The 17,816-nt window shown below is 42.2% G+C and overlaps 1 protein-coding gene across 4 annotated transcripts in view; it reads right to left on the bottom strand.

The window, feature by feature from the left end:
* The window catches only part of USP6NL (USP6 N-terminal like), a 214,838-nt gene that overhangs the window by 15,275 nt on the left and 181,747 nt on the right, over positions 1–17,816 (bottom strand). For all 4 annotated transcript variants that reach the window (XM_030569272.1, XM_030569182.1, XM_030569096.1 and 1 more), the window contains 3 exons: positions 17,467–17,532; positions 17,278–17,377; positions 3,154–3,306 (listed from right to left, as the gene is read on the bottom strand). In XM_030569272.1, the coding sequence (XP_030425132.1) occupies positions 3,154–3,306; positions 17,278–17,377; positions 17,467–17,532 (319 nt within the window). The remainder of the gene's footprint in view (positions 1–3,153; positions 3,307–17,277; positions 17,378–17,466; positions 17,533–17,816) is intronic.

Raw genomic sequence — 17,816 nt, 5'->3', positions numbered from 1 at the left:
GCCTGGTTCTTGATTCCCTCCTTCATCTTGAAGTAAGAGAGAATGAACACCAGTGTGTGCATATCTCCTGTATGATATAAACCCAGGCACATTCAAGCAGGCCGGCGGTGGAGGGTGAGGAGGGAGAGGTTATCAGGGTTCCCAAAGGGGAGGAATTGAGATCTCCAAAGCGGGGGGCTCTCATACTTCTGTCAATGCTCCATGGCTTTGACAGAGAGACCTCTGAGCTGAAGAGCTGTGCCTGGTCCAGCAGAACAAATACCATACTTGACAGGCTCCCTAACCTAGAAATACTGGATGTGCTGGAAGTATTAGGTAAGGACGGACCCTACAACCAACTGCCCAGTTAGCTCACTCAACTTTCCCATCTCGTTTGTTGATGGAGAACTAGAGTTCCCCATCCCCTGTGCACCAGGATGAGATGAGTTGCGGGGGGAAACAAGTCCCCATTCTCTACCAGTACCCAATCATCCCTTTTCCAGCAGGGCTTCCTCTGCCTCATCAGAGTCCCGGGGATGCCAGGGTGGCGAAACACACACCAAGGGTTCTTGTTCTCCAAGCCTTCCTTCTCCACACTATTCCCTCTGATCATTCTCTCCCCTGATCTCCACCTCAAACATCTCCAGCTACTTCCATATTCCTGTACACCTCAGGGGAAATCAGGGTGGGTTGTTGACTCTGCAATATAGAACAACAGAATCGTAGAACTGGAAGAGAACTTGAGAGATCATCTAGTCCAGACACCTGAACTCATGGAAGGACTAAGTTATATCTAGAGCCACATGTGGCTCACTGTGCAACCCATGGGCAAGTGGCGGAGTGGGGCTGCTGGGTTCACCTCTTGCCGTGGGGGGGTGGGGGAGCGTACCTCACAGCCCCGCGTGCACCGCACTCCAACCGCCCTAATGGCCAGAACCGAATGTGTCTCCGTCTCCTGCTCCCCCAGTCTGGCATACAGCGAGTGTGTCACTTCTGGGGGCCTACTAAGGCAGGAAGTGCTGGGCACAAGGCAGAGCTGGTAAGTGCTGAGCGAGGGGAGGGGCGCCCAGCCTGGGCTTGAGCCGCAGCTCAGGGGGTGAGGACTGGGCCGAGACCCCACCAAGTCCTCCCCTTCAGTTGGGGGTGGGGCAGCTACTATGCTGGTTGGTCCCAGGGTGGCCTCTGTGGTGATCGGGGGGAGAGTGGGGGTTGAACTGTCTGTGGGCAGCCAGGAAATCCCCCGGGGAGACGTACATATGTACGTACGTGTGCGTGCGGCACCTGCCCTGCCCCAACTGCTGCCCCCTTCCCTGGTCTAGGGACCTTCCCCCTCCCCAGCCCCTATCACACTGCCCCCTGCTCCCTGCAGCCAGGGCCGGTGCTTCCATTTAGGTGGCCTAGGCACTTGCCTGGGCACCAGGATTATTGGTGGGCGGCGTTTTGCTGGAGGGGGTGGCAGCAGCTCCGGTGGAGCTGCTGCAGTCACGCCTGCGGACGGTCGGCTGCTCGCGTGGCTCCAGTGGACCTCCCGCAGCCACGACTGCGGCAGTTCCACCGGAGACACGGGACCAGCGCACGGGGGGCGGTGAAATTGCCATGTGCCTAAGGCGCTAAAACCCCTAGCGCCAGTCCTGCCTGCAGCCCGTGTGTGTGTTGGGTGAGGGGATGTGTTGGGGGGGGGGGGGCTGGGGTGTTTCGGCGGGGCTGAGGGAGTTTGCCCCTCAGCTGTTTTCTTTGGAGTAATACAGCCCTCACTGCTTTACGAGTTGTGCAGGCCTGATCTAGACCATCCCAGGTTTATCTAACCTGCTCTTAAACGTCTCCAATGATGGAGGTTCCACAACCTCCCCAGACAATTTATTCCAATGCTTAACCACACTGACAGTTAGGAAGATTTTCCTAATGTCGAACCTAAATCACCCTTGTTGCTTATCCTATTAAAACTCTAGGAAATTCTCATTGACAAAAACTGAGTGCGACCCCCCCCATAAATATATATAAAAGTATTTTTAATATAATGCCATTATAAAAGCTAGGGGCAAAGCGGGGTTTGAAAAGGAGGCTGACAGCTCGCAACTCCCCATGTAATAACCTCGTGACCCCCTGAGGGGTCCCACCCCCCAGTTTGAGAACCACTGAAGTAGACAGAACAAATAGGTGGGAGGGGGAAACTGAATAACGAAATTAATAATTCTTTTTTTTGGAGCACAGTTGAATAGTGTGCACTAAATAAAGCCTAGGGCCACACAATGAACAAAGATAAAAAAAATTATGAGTGAGCATGTAATTAAAGACTGTATCACAATGCATATGCAGGAGGCAGTCAAATTAATGTTGTCCGAGCAACCTTAATTCTGGCATTTCCAAACTTTTGAGTCCTTGACTTTGCAACCTTAATAATATTCTTTTAACATATTTCTGTGTTATAATATAGCTATAGAGAGCTGTAAATAATCACAAGATAATTTGATATTTTTAAAGATGGAGGGCTCTTTTTAAAAGGTGAAAGAATATCTACGCAGAAAGGAGTGCTTCATTACGCAGTCCATACATAGCTCTGAAAGTAAAAATAACCCCTTCCCTTCTACTACAGAATAGAGACACAAAGTTTCTGAGGGAAAGGAGGTGGTGAATCAGTTCAAGATTTAGAAAGGATGACTAGCTAGAAAGAATTTAAAGGGTGTATTTCACCAAAAGGAGAATGTTTTGTTCTGGTTATATTTCGGGGGAATAGCAGTTCTGTGCAGTGGCTAATCTATAAACCAATATAGAACCCTGGACTGAAATTTGTTGGCTTGAAAAGTAAGCATCCCCTGATTTTTATCTTCTTGCTTGTAAACATCTCTATTTTAAAAGTTAAACTTAATAAAAGTTAATTCAACAGAGTTATCTGAACCTAGGAAGTTTAAGTGTTTTTCATATAAATGCAATTAAGTGCTAACATTTTTTTTTTTTAAACTGTAGCAGGCTCAGGATTCAAGGTGGCAGTTTTCTTTTGTAAACCTAAAAGTCATTCAGATACAATAACCACTTTGTAGTGATGAGGAAGCAAAGTATTCATGGATGTTAATGGCAGACAATTAGCACTTTATAAGTGGGCAACTATACACAGTACTTAATTTGTTCAAAAAGTTCTTAAGGTATAGATCAGTATGTGTGGTGGAAGTTTCTTACCAGCTGCTGGTAGATCCAACTTTGCTCGTTTCAGTTCAGACATTGAATTCTGGAGCTGCTCTATTACAAAGTCATCTTCTAAGAAGAAATCCTTGGCTAGAGTCTCCTGAAGAAATTCTACAAGTTCTTCCATTTGTAACTTCAGCAGATGTTCTAGATTGGAACAAGAACATTATTGTGAACAAATACGTATTTTGATAAAAAGTCAAAGAAAAAGTCTACTAGAGAGGTGAAATACCTTTATGGAGTCTTTAACAATTTTGCAAATGGAATGAAACACATCTAACTAATTAAACAGAAAAAAAAAATCACAGGCAGTTATTTTATACTAGACATTTACCAAACATGCTAAAAAACACACTCACACATTACCCGTCTAATATTTTCTCTCTTTTTTGTACCCATATATTTCTCTCTAGGTCAGTGTTTGAAAATTTAAAGCTGAGTCCTCCTTCAGAAAAATGAAATCTCACACTCCTAAAATTCCAATGAGACATTAAAATCTACAGATTTGTTTTCATTTACAAAGCTTCCATCCCCTGTCCCCCACTTTGGGAAATGGTTAATAATATACTTAATCTCCTTTTTAAAATGCTTTGACGAGCAGTGAAAATTTAAGACATTTAAGGTGCCCTCATTTGCAAATGAGTCAGTACTCATTGAAATGAGTGTGGCAGTTTAGAGCAAGAGAGATTGTTTCAGGCTCTCTGCAGTTTCAGGTATGTATTGCTGCACCACTTACATTCAGGTTTATTCTGCAATCAGAACAGCTAAACCCCAACTTTTTCTTTTATATATAAAAACATGAAAGCCAGTTCTACACTTAAAAGTTTTACCAGCACAGCTATGTTAGGTAAGGGGGAGGATTTTTTTTATGACGGTAGCTATACTGGCAAAAAACCTTCTGTAGAAGCAGTTATACTCGCAAAAAGGCATAATTTATTTTGCTCGCCGAATCAGAATAAGCTGTACCATGAGAAACACTTTTTGGACAGTATAAATGAGTCTACACTAGGAGGGTTTTGCTTGTGTAGCTATAAAAAAAACCAAAAACTTTTAAGCACAGACAAGACTGAAAGCTGAGACTCTGGAGAACAAGTGAGAGGTTTGACCATGATGTCTCTTCTCTGCCTGCCAATGTGGTCCATTCCTTGGTGCTTCCCCCATTTCCCTTCAGGAAACATTGCTCAAAAGGTACATCCACACAGCAACGAGACACCCATGGTTGGCCCATACCAGCCGACTTAGGCTCACGAGGATCAGGCTGCAGGGCTGTTTCATTGCTGTGTAGACTTCTGGGCTTGCCCGGGCTGGACACTGGGCTCTAGGAGCCTGTGATGTAGGAGAGTCCCAGAGCTCGGGCTCCCACCTGAGCCTGGAAGTCTACACAGCAATGAAATGGCCTCACAGCTGGAGTCCAATGACCTGGAACTAGCAAGCATGGGCCAGACACGGGGGGGGGGGGGGGGGGTTGTTTTGTTTTTTGCTAACTAGACATATTCCAAGAGTTTCTGATATTTTTACGTAGTGAGGTACTATAATGAATATACACTGAAAAGGCCAGTCAGGGCTGGATTTCCCAATAGGCAGACTAAGTATGTACTTAGGGGACCAGCAAAGCAGGGGCACCCAAAAAAAAAAAAGTTTAAAAAAAAATTGGTATTTGATATTTCAAAAAAATCATCGAGGTAGTCATCATGGGAAAAATCAGAACTTTGTCAGACTTCCTTACACTTCACTACACACTCTTCCCCTGTTTTTCTGTTCTCTTTTTATTACTTATCCCCACTTAAGCGGGGGGGGGGAGGTGTCCTACTAACGTAGATCGAAATCATGTGATGAAATCAGATCCTGTCATGTATTGCAATAAATTTGTTTTATTATCAATATATTTTTCTGAGTCATACATACTTGATTCATTTTTTTCATTTATAAATATATAAATAAAGTGTACGTTGTGTAATATTTTTTTTTTTAAAGTTCAGATAACTGAGATAAGGGGCAGGATGAAACATAACCAACCGAGTGGAGCACAGAAATGTAAATAGGCAGGAGAAAAGAAACAAAAAACTAGTGACATTTTCCAAAATCTTCCAAAGCCCACATCATTTTTCAAAGCGAATTCATCAGAAGGAACATCTTCTCTCAATACCACAGACATTGTTCCAAAACCTGTAGGTGTTTCAGAGACTGACCCTTCTTCTATTGGTGAAAAAAACACCATTCCAGAACATGTGGATGTGATCCTTTTCCAGGGATCAAATGACACATTTGGATCATTGCAGAATAGAAATTTCTTGAGCTTGTGGCTCTGTTTGACCCATTTTTAGCAGGCCATATCTCAAAATATGGGCATGCTGGCAAAAGTAACCCATCATACTTATCCAAGACAATATGTGATGAACTCATTGGTCTAATAAGTGACAAAGTTTGTTCAGCTATTGTGGAAGAAATAAGTACTGCTGGGTACTTCAGTTTATCTGTCGACTCTGCACCTGATCTTTCACATATTGATCAATTGAGTATTGTACAAAGATGTGCGTCTCCCACAGGTGGAAAACTAGTTGAACGATTTACAACATTCCTCAATTTGAAAAGCCACACTGGTGAAGAAATGGCAAATCAAGTACTGCATTATCTGTGACAAGTTTGCAAAACAGATTTCTCGAAGTGCAGAGGTCAATCTTATGACAATGCTGCCAACATGTCACGTTATCAAGGAATGCAGAAGAAGCTTCTAGAACATAACAAATATGCCACATTAATACCATGTGCTGCACACTCTCTCAATCTTGTTGGCTGCAGTGCTGTTGATTGTTTTCCAGTGGCAGTAAGGTTTTTCTCAATGGTCCAGTTACTTTATACATTTTTCTCTACCTCAACACACCGATGGGCAGTTCTTAAAACATATTTGGGCAATGATCATGTGCTGAAATCTCTAATACTCGCTGGGAGGCACAAGCAGTGGCAACAAGTGCAATTCTGGAGTCCTACTCAAAGACTGTGGATGCATTAGAAAATATAGCTGAAGATCAATCACAAAAGGGAGAAACTATATGACAGGCAGAAAACATTACAAACAAGGTGCAAGAACTAGAGTTTGTATTCATGTTGACCATGTGGAATGAAATTTTACACCACTTACCACACAAGTCAAGCTCTCCAAGAAAAAAAATTGGATTTGAAAACATGTGCAGACCTCTGTCAATCATTAGCAGACCACTTACACACTTTGAGGAATGATTTCAAAAGATCTGAAGACATATCAAAAGATATCTGGCCTGATACTAACTACAAAGAAGCCCAGTCCTGCAAGCGAATCAGGGAAAAACAGGCAAATGATAGCAGTTCAACAGAAACAGCAGTGAGTCCTAGAGACAAATTTTGCGTAGCTACTTACTACACTATAATTGATACACTTGAAGCTCATATGAAGAGGAGAGGTGAAGTGTACAAAGAAGTATCAAGTAGATTTTCTTTTCTAAACTTTATGGACTTATCTGATGAACAATAGTCACAAGTTTCCCAAAAGCTAGTTAAATCATATCCTGTTGACTTGAACATAAACCTCTGTGGAGAAGAGCGGCAGTTCCACGGTTATATGCACGCAAAGTTTAATGAAACAGGAAAATGAAATTCAATCACATTGATCTTCATGACACAATATTGAAAGATGGAATACACTGTGTATTTCCAAATGTAGCAATCGCATCTAACTTTGATGATTACTAACTGCTCTGCAAAACGCTCTTTTTCACAGCTGAAAAGAATAAAAACTCTCAGGCCTGGTCTACTCTACCAGTTTAGGTCGAATTTAGCAGTGTTAAATTGAATTAACCCAGCACTCATCCACAGAACGAAACCATTTTTGTCGACATAAAAGGCTCTTAAAATCGATTTCTGTACTCCTCCCCGATGAGGGGAGTAGCACTGAAATGGACATTGATGGTTCGAATTAGGGTTAGTGTGGACGCAACTCGATGGTATTGGCCTGTGGGAGCTATCTCACAGTGCACCATTGTGACTGCTCTGGACAGCAATCTGAACTCAGATGCACTGACCAAGTAGACAGGAAAAGCCCCGCGAACTTTTGAATTTCATTTCCTGTTTGCGCAGTGTGGAGAACTGATCAGAACAGGTGGAGATGCAGTCCCAGAATCTAAAAAGAGCTCCAGCATGGACCATACAGGAGGTACTGGATCTGATCACTGTATGGGGAGACAAATCCATGCTATCAGAACTCCGCTCCCAAAGATGGAATGCCAAAACATTTGAAAAAATCTCCAAGGCCATGATGGACAGAGGCCACAACAGGCGCTCAACACAGTTCTGCGTGAAACTTAAGGAGCTGAGACAAGCGTACCAGAAAGCCAAAGAATCAAATGGAAGCTCTTGACAGAGTCGCAGACATGCTGCTTCTGCACTGAGCTGCAAGCAATTCTAGGGTGGGGCTGCCACCACTATCCCACCCCTGTCTGTGGACTCCGATGATGGGGTACTCTCAGTCGCCATGCCTAAGGATTTTGCAGACGGGGAAGATGAGGAAGACGAGGAGGAGGACGAGGTTGAGGAGACTACAAAGCACATCATTCTCCCCAACAGCAAAGATCTTTTTCTCATCCTGAGTGAAATACCCTCCCAACCCTCCTAAGGCGGTATCCCGGACCATGAAGCCATAGAAGGGACCTCTGGTGAATGTACCTTTGTAAATATAAGACATGGTTTAAAAGCAAGCGTTTTTTAATGATTAATTTGCCCTGAGGATTTGGGATGCATTTGTGGCCAGTACAGCTACTGAAAAAGTCTGTTAATGTGTCTGGGGATGGAGCGGCAGGAAGATCAGAGGATGCATGCAGCAACGCTGGGGCTACTGCCGGAACAAACGGACATGATCCGGTGTCTGGTGGAGGTTCAGGAACGTCAGATGGAGAGACTGCTGCTGCAGCCCATTTAGCCATCCCCCTCCTCCCCATGTTCCATAGCCATCTCCTCACCCAGATGCCCAAGAACGCAGGGGGGCAGGCTCCAGGAACCCAACCACTCCACCCCACTGGTCAGAAGGCTGTCATTCAACAAGTACTGAAGTGGCCTCTTCCTTTCCTCATCCCCTCCTCCCACACCCCACCCGGGCTACACTGTGAGTCATCTCTCTATTTTTATAATCAATTAATAAAGAATACAGGGTTTTTAAACGATAGTGACTTTAATTTTCAATCTTTGATCAAAGGGGGGAGGGCAGCAGTTTGCTTAAAGGGAATTTTAGAGTCAACCAAGGGGGCAGGTTTTCATCAAGGTGAAACAAATAGAACTGTCACACAGTACCCTGGCCAGTCATGACACTGGTTTTCAAAGCTTCTCTGATGCGCAGCACTTCCTGATATGCTCTTCTTATCGACTTGGTGTCTGGCTGTGCATAACTGGCCACCAGGCAATTTGCCTCAACCTCCCACCCCGCCATAAATATCTCCCCCTTACTTTCACAGAGATTGTGGAGCAAGCAGCAATAACAATGGGGATATTGGTTTCACTGAAGTCTGAGTGAGTCAGTAAACTGAGCCAGCGACCCTTCAAACGTCCAAATGCACACTCTACCACTATTCTGCACTTGCTGAACCTATAGTTGAACAGCTCCCTACTATTGTCCAGGGTGCCTGCATGTGGCTTCATGAGCCAGGGCATTAAGGGGTCCGCAAGGATAACTATAGGCATTTCAACATCCCCAACAGTTATTTTCTGGTCTAGGAAGTAAATCCCTTCCTGCAGCCGTTTAAACAGACCAGAGCTCCTGAAGACACGAGCATCATGAACCTTTCCCGGTCATCCCACGTGGATGTTGATGAAATGTCCCTTGTGATCTACCAGTGCTTGAAGCAATACTGAAAAGTACCCCTTGCAGTTTATGTACTGGCTGCCTTGGTGGTCCAGTCCCAAGATAGGGATGTGTGTTCCGTCTATCGCCCCATCACAGTTATTCATAGATTCACAGACTCTAGGACTGGAAGGGACCTCAAGAGGTCATCGAGTCCAGTCCCCTGCCCTCATGGCAGGACCAAATACTGTCTAGACCATCCCTGATAGACATTTATCTAACCTACTCTTAAATATCTCCAGAGATGGAGATTCCACAACCTCCCTAGGCAATTTATTCCAGTGTTTAACTATCCTGACAGTTAGGAACTTTTTCCTAATGTCCAACATAAATCTCCCTTGCTGCAGTTTAAGCCCATTGCTTCTTGTTCTATCATTAGAGGCTAAGGTGACCAATTTTGCTCCCTCCTCCTGATGACACCCTTTTAGATATCTGAAAACTGCTATCATGTCCCCTCTCAGTCTTCTCTTTTCCAAACTAAACAAACCCAATTCTTTCAGCCTTCCTTCTCAGGTCATGTTCTCAAGACCTTTAATCATTCTTGCTGCTCTTCTCTGTACCCTCTCCGATTTCTCCACATCTTTCTTGAAATGCAGTGCCCAGAACTGGACACAATACTCTAGCTGAGGCCTAACCAGCGCAGAGTAGAATGGAAGAATGACTTCTCATATCTTGCTCACAACACACTTGTTAATGCATCCCAGAATCAAGTTTGATTTTTTTGCAACAGCATCACACTGTTGACTCATATTTAGCTTGTGGTCCACTATGACCCCTAGATCCCTTTCTGCCGTACTCCTTCCTAGACAGTCTCTTCCCATTCTGTGTGTGTGAAACTGATTGTTCCTTCCTAAGTGGAGCACTTTGCATTTGTTTTTATTAAACTTCATCCGGTTTACCTCAGACCATTTCTCCAATTTGTCCAGATCATTTTGAATTATGACCCTGTACTCCAAAGCAGTTGCAATCCCTCCCAGTTTGGTATCGTCTGCAAACTTAATAAGCGTAATTTTTATGCCAACATCTCAGTCGTTGATGAAGATATTGAACAGAGCCGGTCCCAAAACAGACCCCTGCGGAACCCCACTTGTTATACCTTTCCAGCAGGATTGGGATCCATTAATAACTACTCTCTGAGTATGGTGATCCAGGCAGTTATGCACCCACCTTATAGTAGCCCCATCTAAATTGTATTTGCATAGTTTATCGATAAGAATATCATGCAAGACCGTATCAAATGCCTTACTAAAGTCTAGGTATACCACATCCACCGCTTCTCCCTTATCCACAGGACTCGTTATCCTATCAAAGAAAGCTATCACATTGGTTTGACACGATTTGTTCTTTACAAATCCATGCTGGCTATTCCCTATCACCTTACCATCTTCCAAGTGTTTGCAGATGATTTTCTTAATTACTTGCTTCATTATCTTCCCTGGCACAGAAGCTAAACTAACTGGTCTGTAGTTTCCTGGGTTGTTTTTATTTCCCTTTTTATAGATGGGAACTATATTTGCTCTTCTCCAGTCTTCTGGAATCTCTCCCGTCTCCCATGATTTTCCAAAGATAATAGCTAGAGGCTCAGATATCTCCTCTATTAGCTCCTTGAGTATTCTAGGATGAATTTCATCAGGCCCCGGTGACTTGCAGGCATCTAACTTTTCTAAGTGATTTTTAACTTGTTCTTTTTTTATTTTATCTTCTAAACCTACCCCATTCTCATAAGCATTCTCTATGTTAGGCATTCCTTCAGACTTCTCAGTGAAGATAAACAAAGAAGTCATTAAGCATCTCTGCCATTTCCAAGTTTCCTGTTACTGTTTCTCCCTCCTCACTGAGCAGTGAGCCTACCCTGTCCTTGGTCTTCCTCTTGCTTCTAATGTATTGATAAAAAGTCTTCTTGTTACCCTTTATTCTCATAGCTAGTTTGAGTTCATTTTGTGCCTTTGCCTTTCTAATCTTGCCCCTGCTTTCCTCTGTTTGCCTATATTCATCCTTGTTTCCATTTTTTATGAGACTCCTTTTTATTTTTTAAATCATGCAAGATCTCATGGTTAAGCCAAGGTGGTATTTTGCCACATTTTCTATCTTTCCTACCCAGCGGAAATCCCACTGCAGCAAAGCCATCTACTATGACCTGCACATTTCCCAGAGTCACTACCTTTGATACGAGTAGCTCAGTGATTGCGTTGTCTACTTGCATGAACAGCAACCCCCACAGTAGATCTGCCCACTCCAAATTGATTCCCGACTGACCGGTAGCTGTCTGGCGTCGCAAGCTTCCAGAGGGCTATCGTCACTCGCTTGTGAACTATAAGGGCTGCTTTCATCTTGGTATTCTTGTGGTTCAGGGCAGGGGAAAGCAAGTCACAAAGTTCCATGACAGTGCCCATACGCCTGTGAAAGTTTTGCAGCCACTGGGAATCATCCCAAACTTGCAACACTATGCGGTCCCACCAGTCTGTGCTTGTTTCCCGGGCCCAGAATCAGCGTTCCACGGCATGAACCTGCCCCATTAACACCATGATGTCCACATTGCTGGGGCCTGCGCTTTGAGAGAAGTCTGTGTCCATGTCCTCATCACTCTTGTCACCACGCTGCCATCGCCTCCTCACCTGTTTTTCAGCTTCAAGTTCTGTATAAACTGCACAATAATGTGTGAGGTGTTTACAATGCTCATAACTGCTGTGGTGAGCTGAACAGGCTCCATGCTTGCTGTGCTATTGTTTCTGCTCGGGCAATCTAGGGAAAAGGGCGTGAAATGTCTGCCATTGCTTTCACGGAGGGAGGGTTGACTGATGACATTTACCCATAACCATCCACGACAAATTTTTGGCCCCATCAGGCATTGGGAGCTCAACCCAGAATTCCAATGGGCAGCGGGGACTGTGGGATAGCTACCACAGTGCACTGCTCCAAAAGTCGACACCTGCCACGGTACTACGGATGCACACCGCCGAATTAATGTGCTAGTGTGGATGTATGCACTTGACTACACAATCTGTTCCCAAAAATCGACTTCTGTAAAATCGGAGTAATTTCGGAGTGTAGAGATACCCTCAGAGAATAACAATGTGTCAGGACAGACTTGATTCACTTTCCATATTGTGTATGGAAGCAGATATGCTTCGTCGAGCTAGCTTCGATGAACTTATCCAGGATTTTGCAATCAGAAAATCTAGAAAGAAGCTATTTTAATTTCAGCATACTTGTAAGTTTTGTCTCATTTCAAAAAATAAAATGTTATTTTACGGTATAGTATTGTTTTTATTTTGAATTACATATGGGGGAGCACCATAATCTTTTCAGTGCTTAGGGCCTCTAAAGGTCTTGATCCTGAGGCCAGTGTTAAGGTAAAAAACCTCCAAATTATCGCTATTGCTTCTCAGAGGCTTGAGAATGAACACTCTTCCCTTAATACAAACAAAATCAAGCCAAAAAAAAAGGATGTGGGACAATAATTACACTGGTTTTATGTTTGCAAATAAAGAGGAAGACTCTAATCTGATTCCTACCATTACTTGTTCTTAAGATTCTTGAACATTTTAAGAAGTGTAACAATTATAAACATTCTTCATCTTCAAACCATTTTATGAACTAATAAGCAGTTCCTGAGAGAGATAGTGATGCAGCATCCCCATAGTTAAATGGGGTAAATTACCTAGTGAGATTAAGATATTAATTCTGCAAACTCTTCCACGTGGACCTCTGCACTCCCATGGAGCCCTAGAGACTTCTCTGATGGGCCCATATGACTTATTTGAGGTCACAGAAGACAGCATTGAAACCAGGACTAGGGGAAAAATTTTCAGAAGCATCTAAGTGACTTAGGAGCCCAAGACCCACTTTCAAAAGTGACATATGCATTTAGGAGCCTAAGTCTGATTTAAAGTCACTGTGGCTTGGGCTCCTAAGTCACTTCAGAAAATGGGGCATAGATGCTTTTGAAAATTTTACTCTGGCAGTATGATGTACAGGCTCCTAAATCATATGTTCAGATCATTAGACCAACTCTCTCAAAAAAAGCTACAATACATACAGTCCTTGATTTGTTTGCTTTCAGATTTCAGAACTCCAGTTCAGGTATTGACTCCCTGTATATTCTAATAATAAATCTACAGCAAACATATTACTTTTAGGTGTAGGTGACAATCTGTTTTTAAAGAGTTTACTCATCAAAATTTAAAGCTTTAACTCATGTCTGCATTTCTTCTTACTGCAAAAGGTGTGTATGAACAAAAGCTAATAGGAGTACAATTTCAAACCATGCCTGTGGACTTACTGCACTTTGGTAAGGTATTATGGTAATGTCCAGAAGCCCCAGTCAGGATCAGGTCTCTGTTGTGCTGAGCACTACACAGAATCAGACATGATACATTTCTCTAGGTAGGGATGTCCATCTAAATAATAGAACAGTTACCGCCATGTAGTAAACCTAGATATTTTGTTTTATACAGCACCTTTTGCCAACAATCTCAATCCACTTGGATAAATTATTGTCCTCATTTAACATATGATAAAACTGCAGCTCTATGAAAGTAGTATCTTGTCAAATGTCAGAAAGCAATTCAGTGGGAAGTGGGGTCCGAATCCACATTTCCTAATCTCAGATCCTCCTGCTCCAATCATTGGATAACGCTTGTTTTTAATAGAAGCAAAAAACAGTTCTAAAATGCTTCTATAGATTTTGAAATACAGACTTTGAAGGTGAATTTAGACTAAGGGCAGGTCTACACTAGAAATTTACATCGGAGCCACTGAAGTGTATCAGGTGAAGACGTTTTAAGATGACAGGAGAGAGCTCTTCATTCGGCTTATTAACTACACCTCTGTGAGAGAGCCTCTCTTGCTGACACAGCGCTGTCTACACTAGGGCTTAGGTTGGTATAATTATAACACACCTCTGAGAAACATAGCTACACACAAGGAATTTTATAGCGTGGACTAGGGCTAAATCTTTCAAAACTGTTAACTTTTCCTTCCACAAACAAAGTGATCTTTAAATTTAATTATTTAAATTTAGATCTTTAAATCTTTAAACAAGGTGGGTAAGGTAATATCTTTTACTGGTGAGAAAGACAAGCTTTCACGCTCACACAGAACTCTTCTTCAGGTCTGGGAAACTAACACAGAATATCACTGCTAAATATAAGGAGAAACAGATTGTTTAGCATAAGTGGTTACATATTTCAATGGACCACTCAAGGTGAAGTGGCCTGTTAATACCCCTCCAATCAGAGGGAGGAAAGAAAGGGAGGTGAGGGGGAAAAAGCAGCTGGGGTGGGGTTTGGTAGTGGGTTACAGATTGTTGTAATAATCCATAAATCCAGTGTCTCCGTTCAGTCCATGATCTTTAGTATCTAGCAAAAGTCTCTCTCACCAACAGAAGCTGGTCCAATAAAAGATATTACCTCTCCCACCATGCCTCTTGAATATCCTGGACCAACACGACTACAACTACACTGCATACTTGAAAATAAATGAAGTTTTAAAAATGAGTCAGCAATATTTTCAAAGGAAGTATAGCTTGTATATAATGCTGTAAAATATATTGGAGTCTTACTGTGGAGATTTGTCCAAAGCCATGTTCTGGCTGTACCTTTTTGATATCATACTCAGCATCCTATGGTTAGGACCTCATAAATGAAAATCAAAAGAAATACCTATGCTATTACATATACACACAAAGTACATAAGCATTACTTAAAAGAACATGAAGGTTGCTAAGTCAAGCACTCAAAAGTTAAGACAGATGGTGCTTAATTAATGAGCTGTGATTCAATATTTTATTTAAGCCTCATTGTTCAATGTGTGGCCCCATGCCTTATTTACTGCACAATATTTTAACCCTGCACTTAAGACAATTAATTTCATCATGGGCTTTTCTATGGCACTCATCACTAACACCTGAGAGCTTCACAAATATGAATATATATTTCACAATACCCTTGTGAAATAAGTGGGTATTATCCTCATTTTACTGATGAGGAACTGAGGCCAAGACAGATAAGGTCAAAAGTCTGCTGGTTCTGGGTGCTCAGCTTGAGATACCTAGGACCTGATTAATTGTACTTTATATGTTCAAAGCAGAGCTCCCACTGACTTCAGTTGCAACTGTAAGTGTTCAGCAATTCTGTAAATCAGACCCCAGGATCTTAAGTCAGACATCCAGAAAATGAGAACACAATTAATGGGTACTTGGGGAGAGTTTAAGTGACTTGCCCAGCATCATATGGATACTCTGTGTCAGAGGGAGGGATAAAATCCATTTCTCCAGGGCAGCATCCAACTGCCTTAACCATGAAACCAGGCGTTATTTTCCTGCAATCCTTTGCTTCATTCACTACACACCTTTCAAACTTCTGCAACCAATGACACAGAGGTCCTACATACAAGTCTTGTTCACTACAAAACCCTGATTTATCCCCAAATCTGGTCCATCCTGTGCACTGCATGAGACAGGTGTCCTGTAGAAAAAAATTGTATGTGATCATATAACTGAAGACTGTATCATAATGCACATTAACACAAAGGGGCCAAAAATTAATATGGCACAGGGCAATCTTCAATCTGGAATTTCCTAACTTGACTTTGCAAATATTTTTAAGGTAGTTGTATGTGTGTAATTTTCCTAATTTTTAAAAAAACAAAACTGAAAATAAGCCTAATCATGCGGCATCATATTGACATCCATATTGCTCGCATGGAGGGTTTGAACCTGTAGCTCTGCCACACATCTCTGCCATTTTAGCTAATGGAGTAAAAAAGTAGTAGTAGGCTGTTATCCTCTGTGTGGATAAGTCGAGGAGCATGGGACACTTTAACAGAGGGTTTCAAAGATATCTGTGACATCAGAAGAGTTACACCTGTGATGCATCAAGGGATGTATCTACGCCATGCCAAGAGTCCTAGACCATAGTAGTATCAGAAGTAACTCAACCACCACCCTTATTCTACAGCTAATTTACATGCAATGATTTCACTGGTTGTATGAGGAAGACTGCACAAATGGTAGATTATCAAACCCAACTGCCACATCCATGCAACCACACAGGCTTTCAGATACTAATAAGATTAATAAACCACATTCTAATAACTATAGGACACTGCAGGGTGTTACCTAATAGGCTTTTAGTGTACTTCCCTAGTGGCTGAAGGTACCATGTCTTTGCTGTTGGTGCACTGAGAGACACAATGCCACAGTAATGAACAACCTGTTGCAGATTATTGTTGTATTAGCCTATGATGAGTAACTGCACACAGCTAGGAAACTACCACATTGGTTTGCTTTAGGAAGGCAACTGGGGATGAAGGGGAGAGAATCTGTTTCAGCTATGAATTTTGTCTAAAACTACATTTCTCACAATTGTTTTCTGCTGCTTACAATAAGGGGAGTTTAATACCTTATATAACAGCCAGAAAGACATGAAGACTGCCTATGTACCAGATTTTTATGTAGCCAATGGCACTGAGTATACAAGCGAAGAAACAGAGTTAAAGAAAAATTATACAGGTGATTATTTTAGTAGCTGGTAAGGAAAAGAGAAGCAGCATTAAGTATAGATGGTCCACCAAAGAGTAGAATTAGGCTTAGATGCAGCATGTCATCCCCATGCCAGCTAAAAGAAAAAGCTTCTGGAAAACTGTAGTACGGAAAAGCAAAGAACAGGAAAGGGCCAAACTTGAGACTATTAACCCTCTTTTGATCTAGCAAACACTACATTAAAGAATTACCAGAACCAAGTAACTACAATGCTTATTCCCACAATTTTCTAGAGGCTCTGTCATTTACTGAATAAACACAATTTATATCCCTTTTTACTATTGTTCAACTGTATAATAATGAGTAATTTACTCTACCAAATAAGATATTACTTCTCCTGAGAGTCACTTCAGATTTCCTGGCACAATTACCCAAAATATCAGACCATTAGCTTTTCAGGTCCTGCCATGCAATTGGACAGTATTCTTTGTCAGTTCCTTACAGAACAGTAATTCCAGCATCAGCTATACAGCATGATCTAGAAGGTTGCTAGTTTGAAAGCATCACAGTCACGCTGTGCTGTGATGAAAGATTACACAGTCACAAAGGAGAGATCAAAACAGGAGGGGGAAAAAAAACATTTGTCAAATATATATATATATATTTGCAATAAAAGTCAAATAGAGGAAATGGCTATTTTTAAAAAATGATAGACTACTTAAAAACTAGTTGAATCTTTGTTTAACTTTTAAGTTTATGAGAGATCTCTTACTTCTATGTAGTTTCAGAATTGTGTAAGACATAGCAGTGAGAACTCGCTCTCCTTCAAGTATGTAGATATCCCATATCCTGAGAGTTAATGTAAAGGGAGTCTGCAATGACAGAATCAGCCAGAAATGTCAAAACAGCTTACCTCAACATATGACTAAAAACAGAAAAACAAAAATATAAAGATACTCACACGATCAAGGAAACACTGAAAAAACCACTTCATTGTGTAAAAGCTCGTAGAGATCTCCTGGGAGTCCTGTAAAACGCAAAAATTATAAATACTCAATTAAGAACGCTGCAATGTACTGCCTGGCACATAAAGGCCTCCCACTTTTTAACCTGGAACAATAGCAAAGTACCTTCAGCTCAAGACTTGAAGTGAGCGGTTAGACTAATTCAGGGATAGGCAACCTAAGGCAAGTGTGCCAAAGATGGCATGCGAGCTGATTTTCAGTGGCACTCACACTGCCCAGGTCCTGGCCACCGCTCGGGGGGGCGGGCGGAATTTTAATTTAATCTTAAATGAAGTTTCTTAAACAT

Source organism: Gopherus evgoodei, chromosome 1 (genome assembly GCF_007399415.2).
Source record: "Gopherus evgoodei ecotype Sinaloan lineage chromosome 1, rGopEvg1_v1.p, whole genome shotgun sequence".
NCBI lineage: Eukaryota > Metazoa > Chordata > Testudines > Testudinidae > Gopherus > Gopherus evgoodei.
This window is presented reverse-complemented; position numbering and strand designations above follow the sequence as displayed.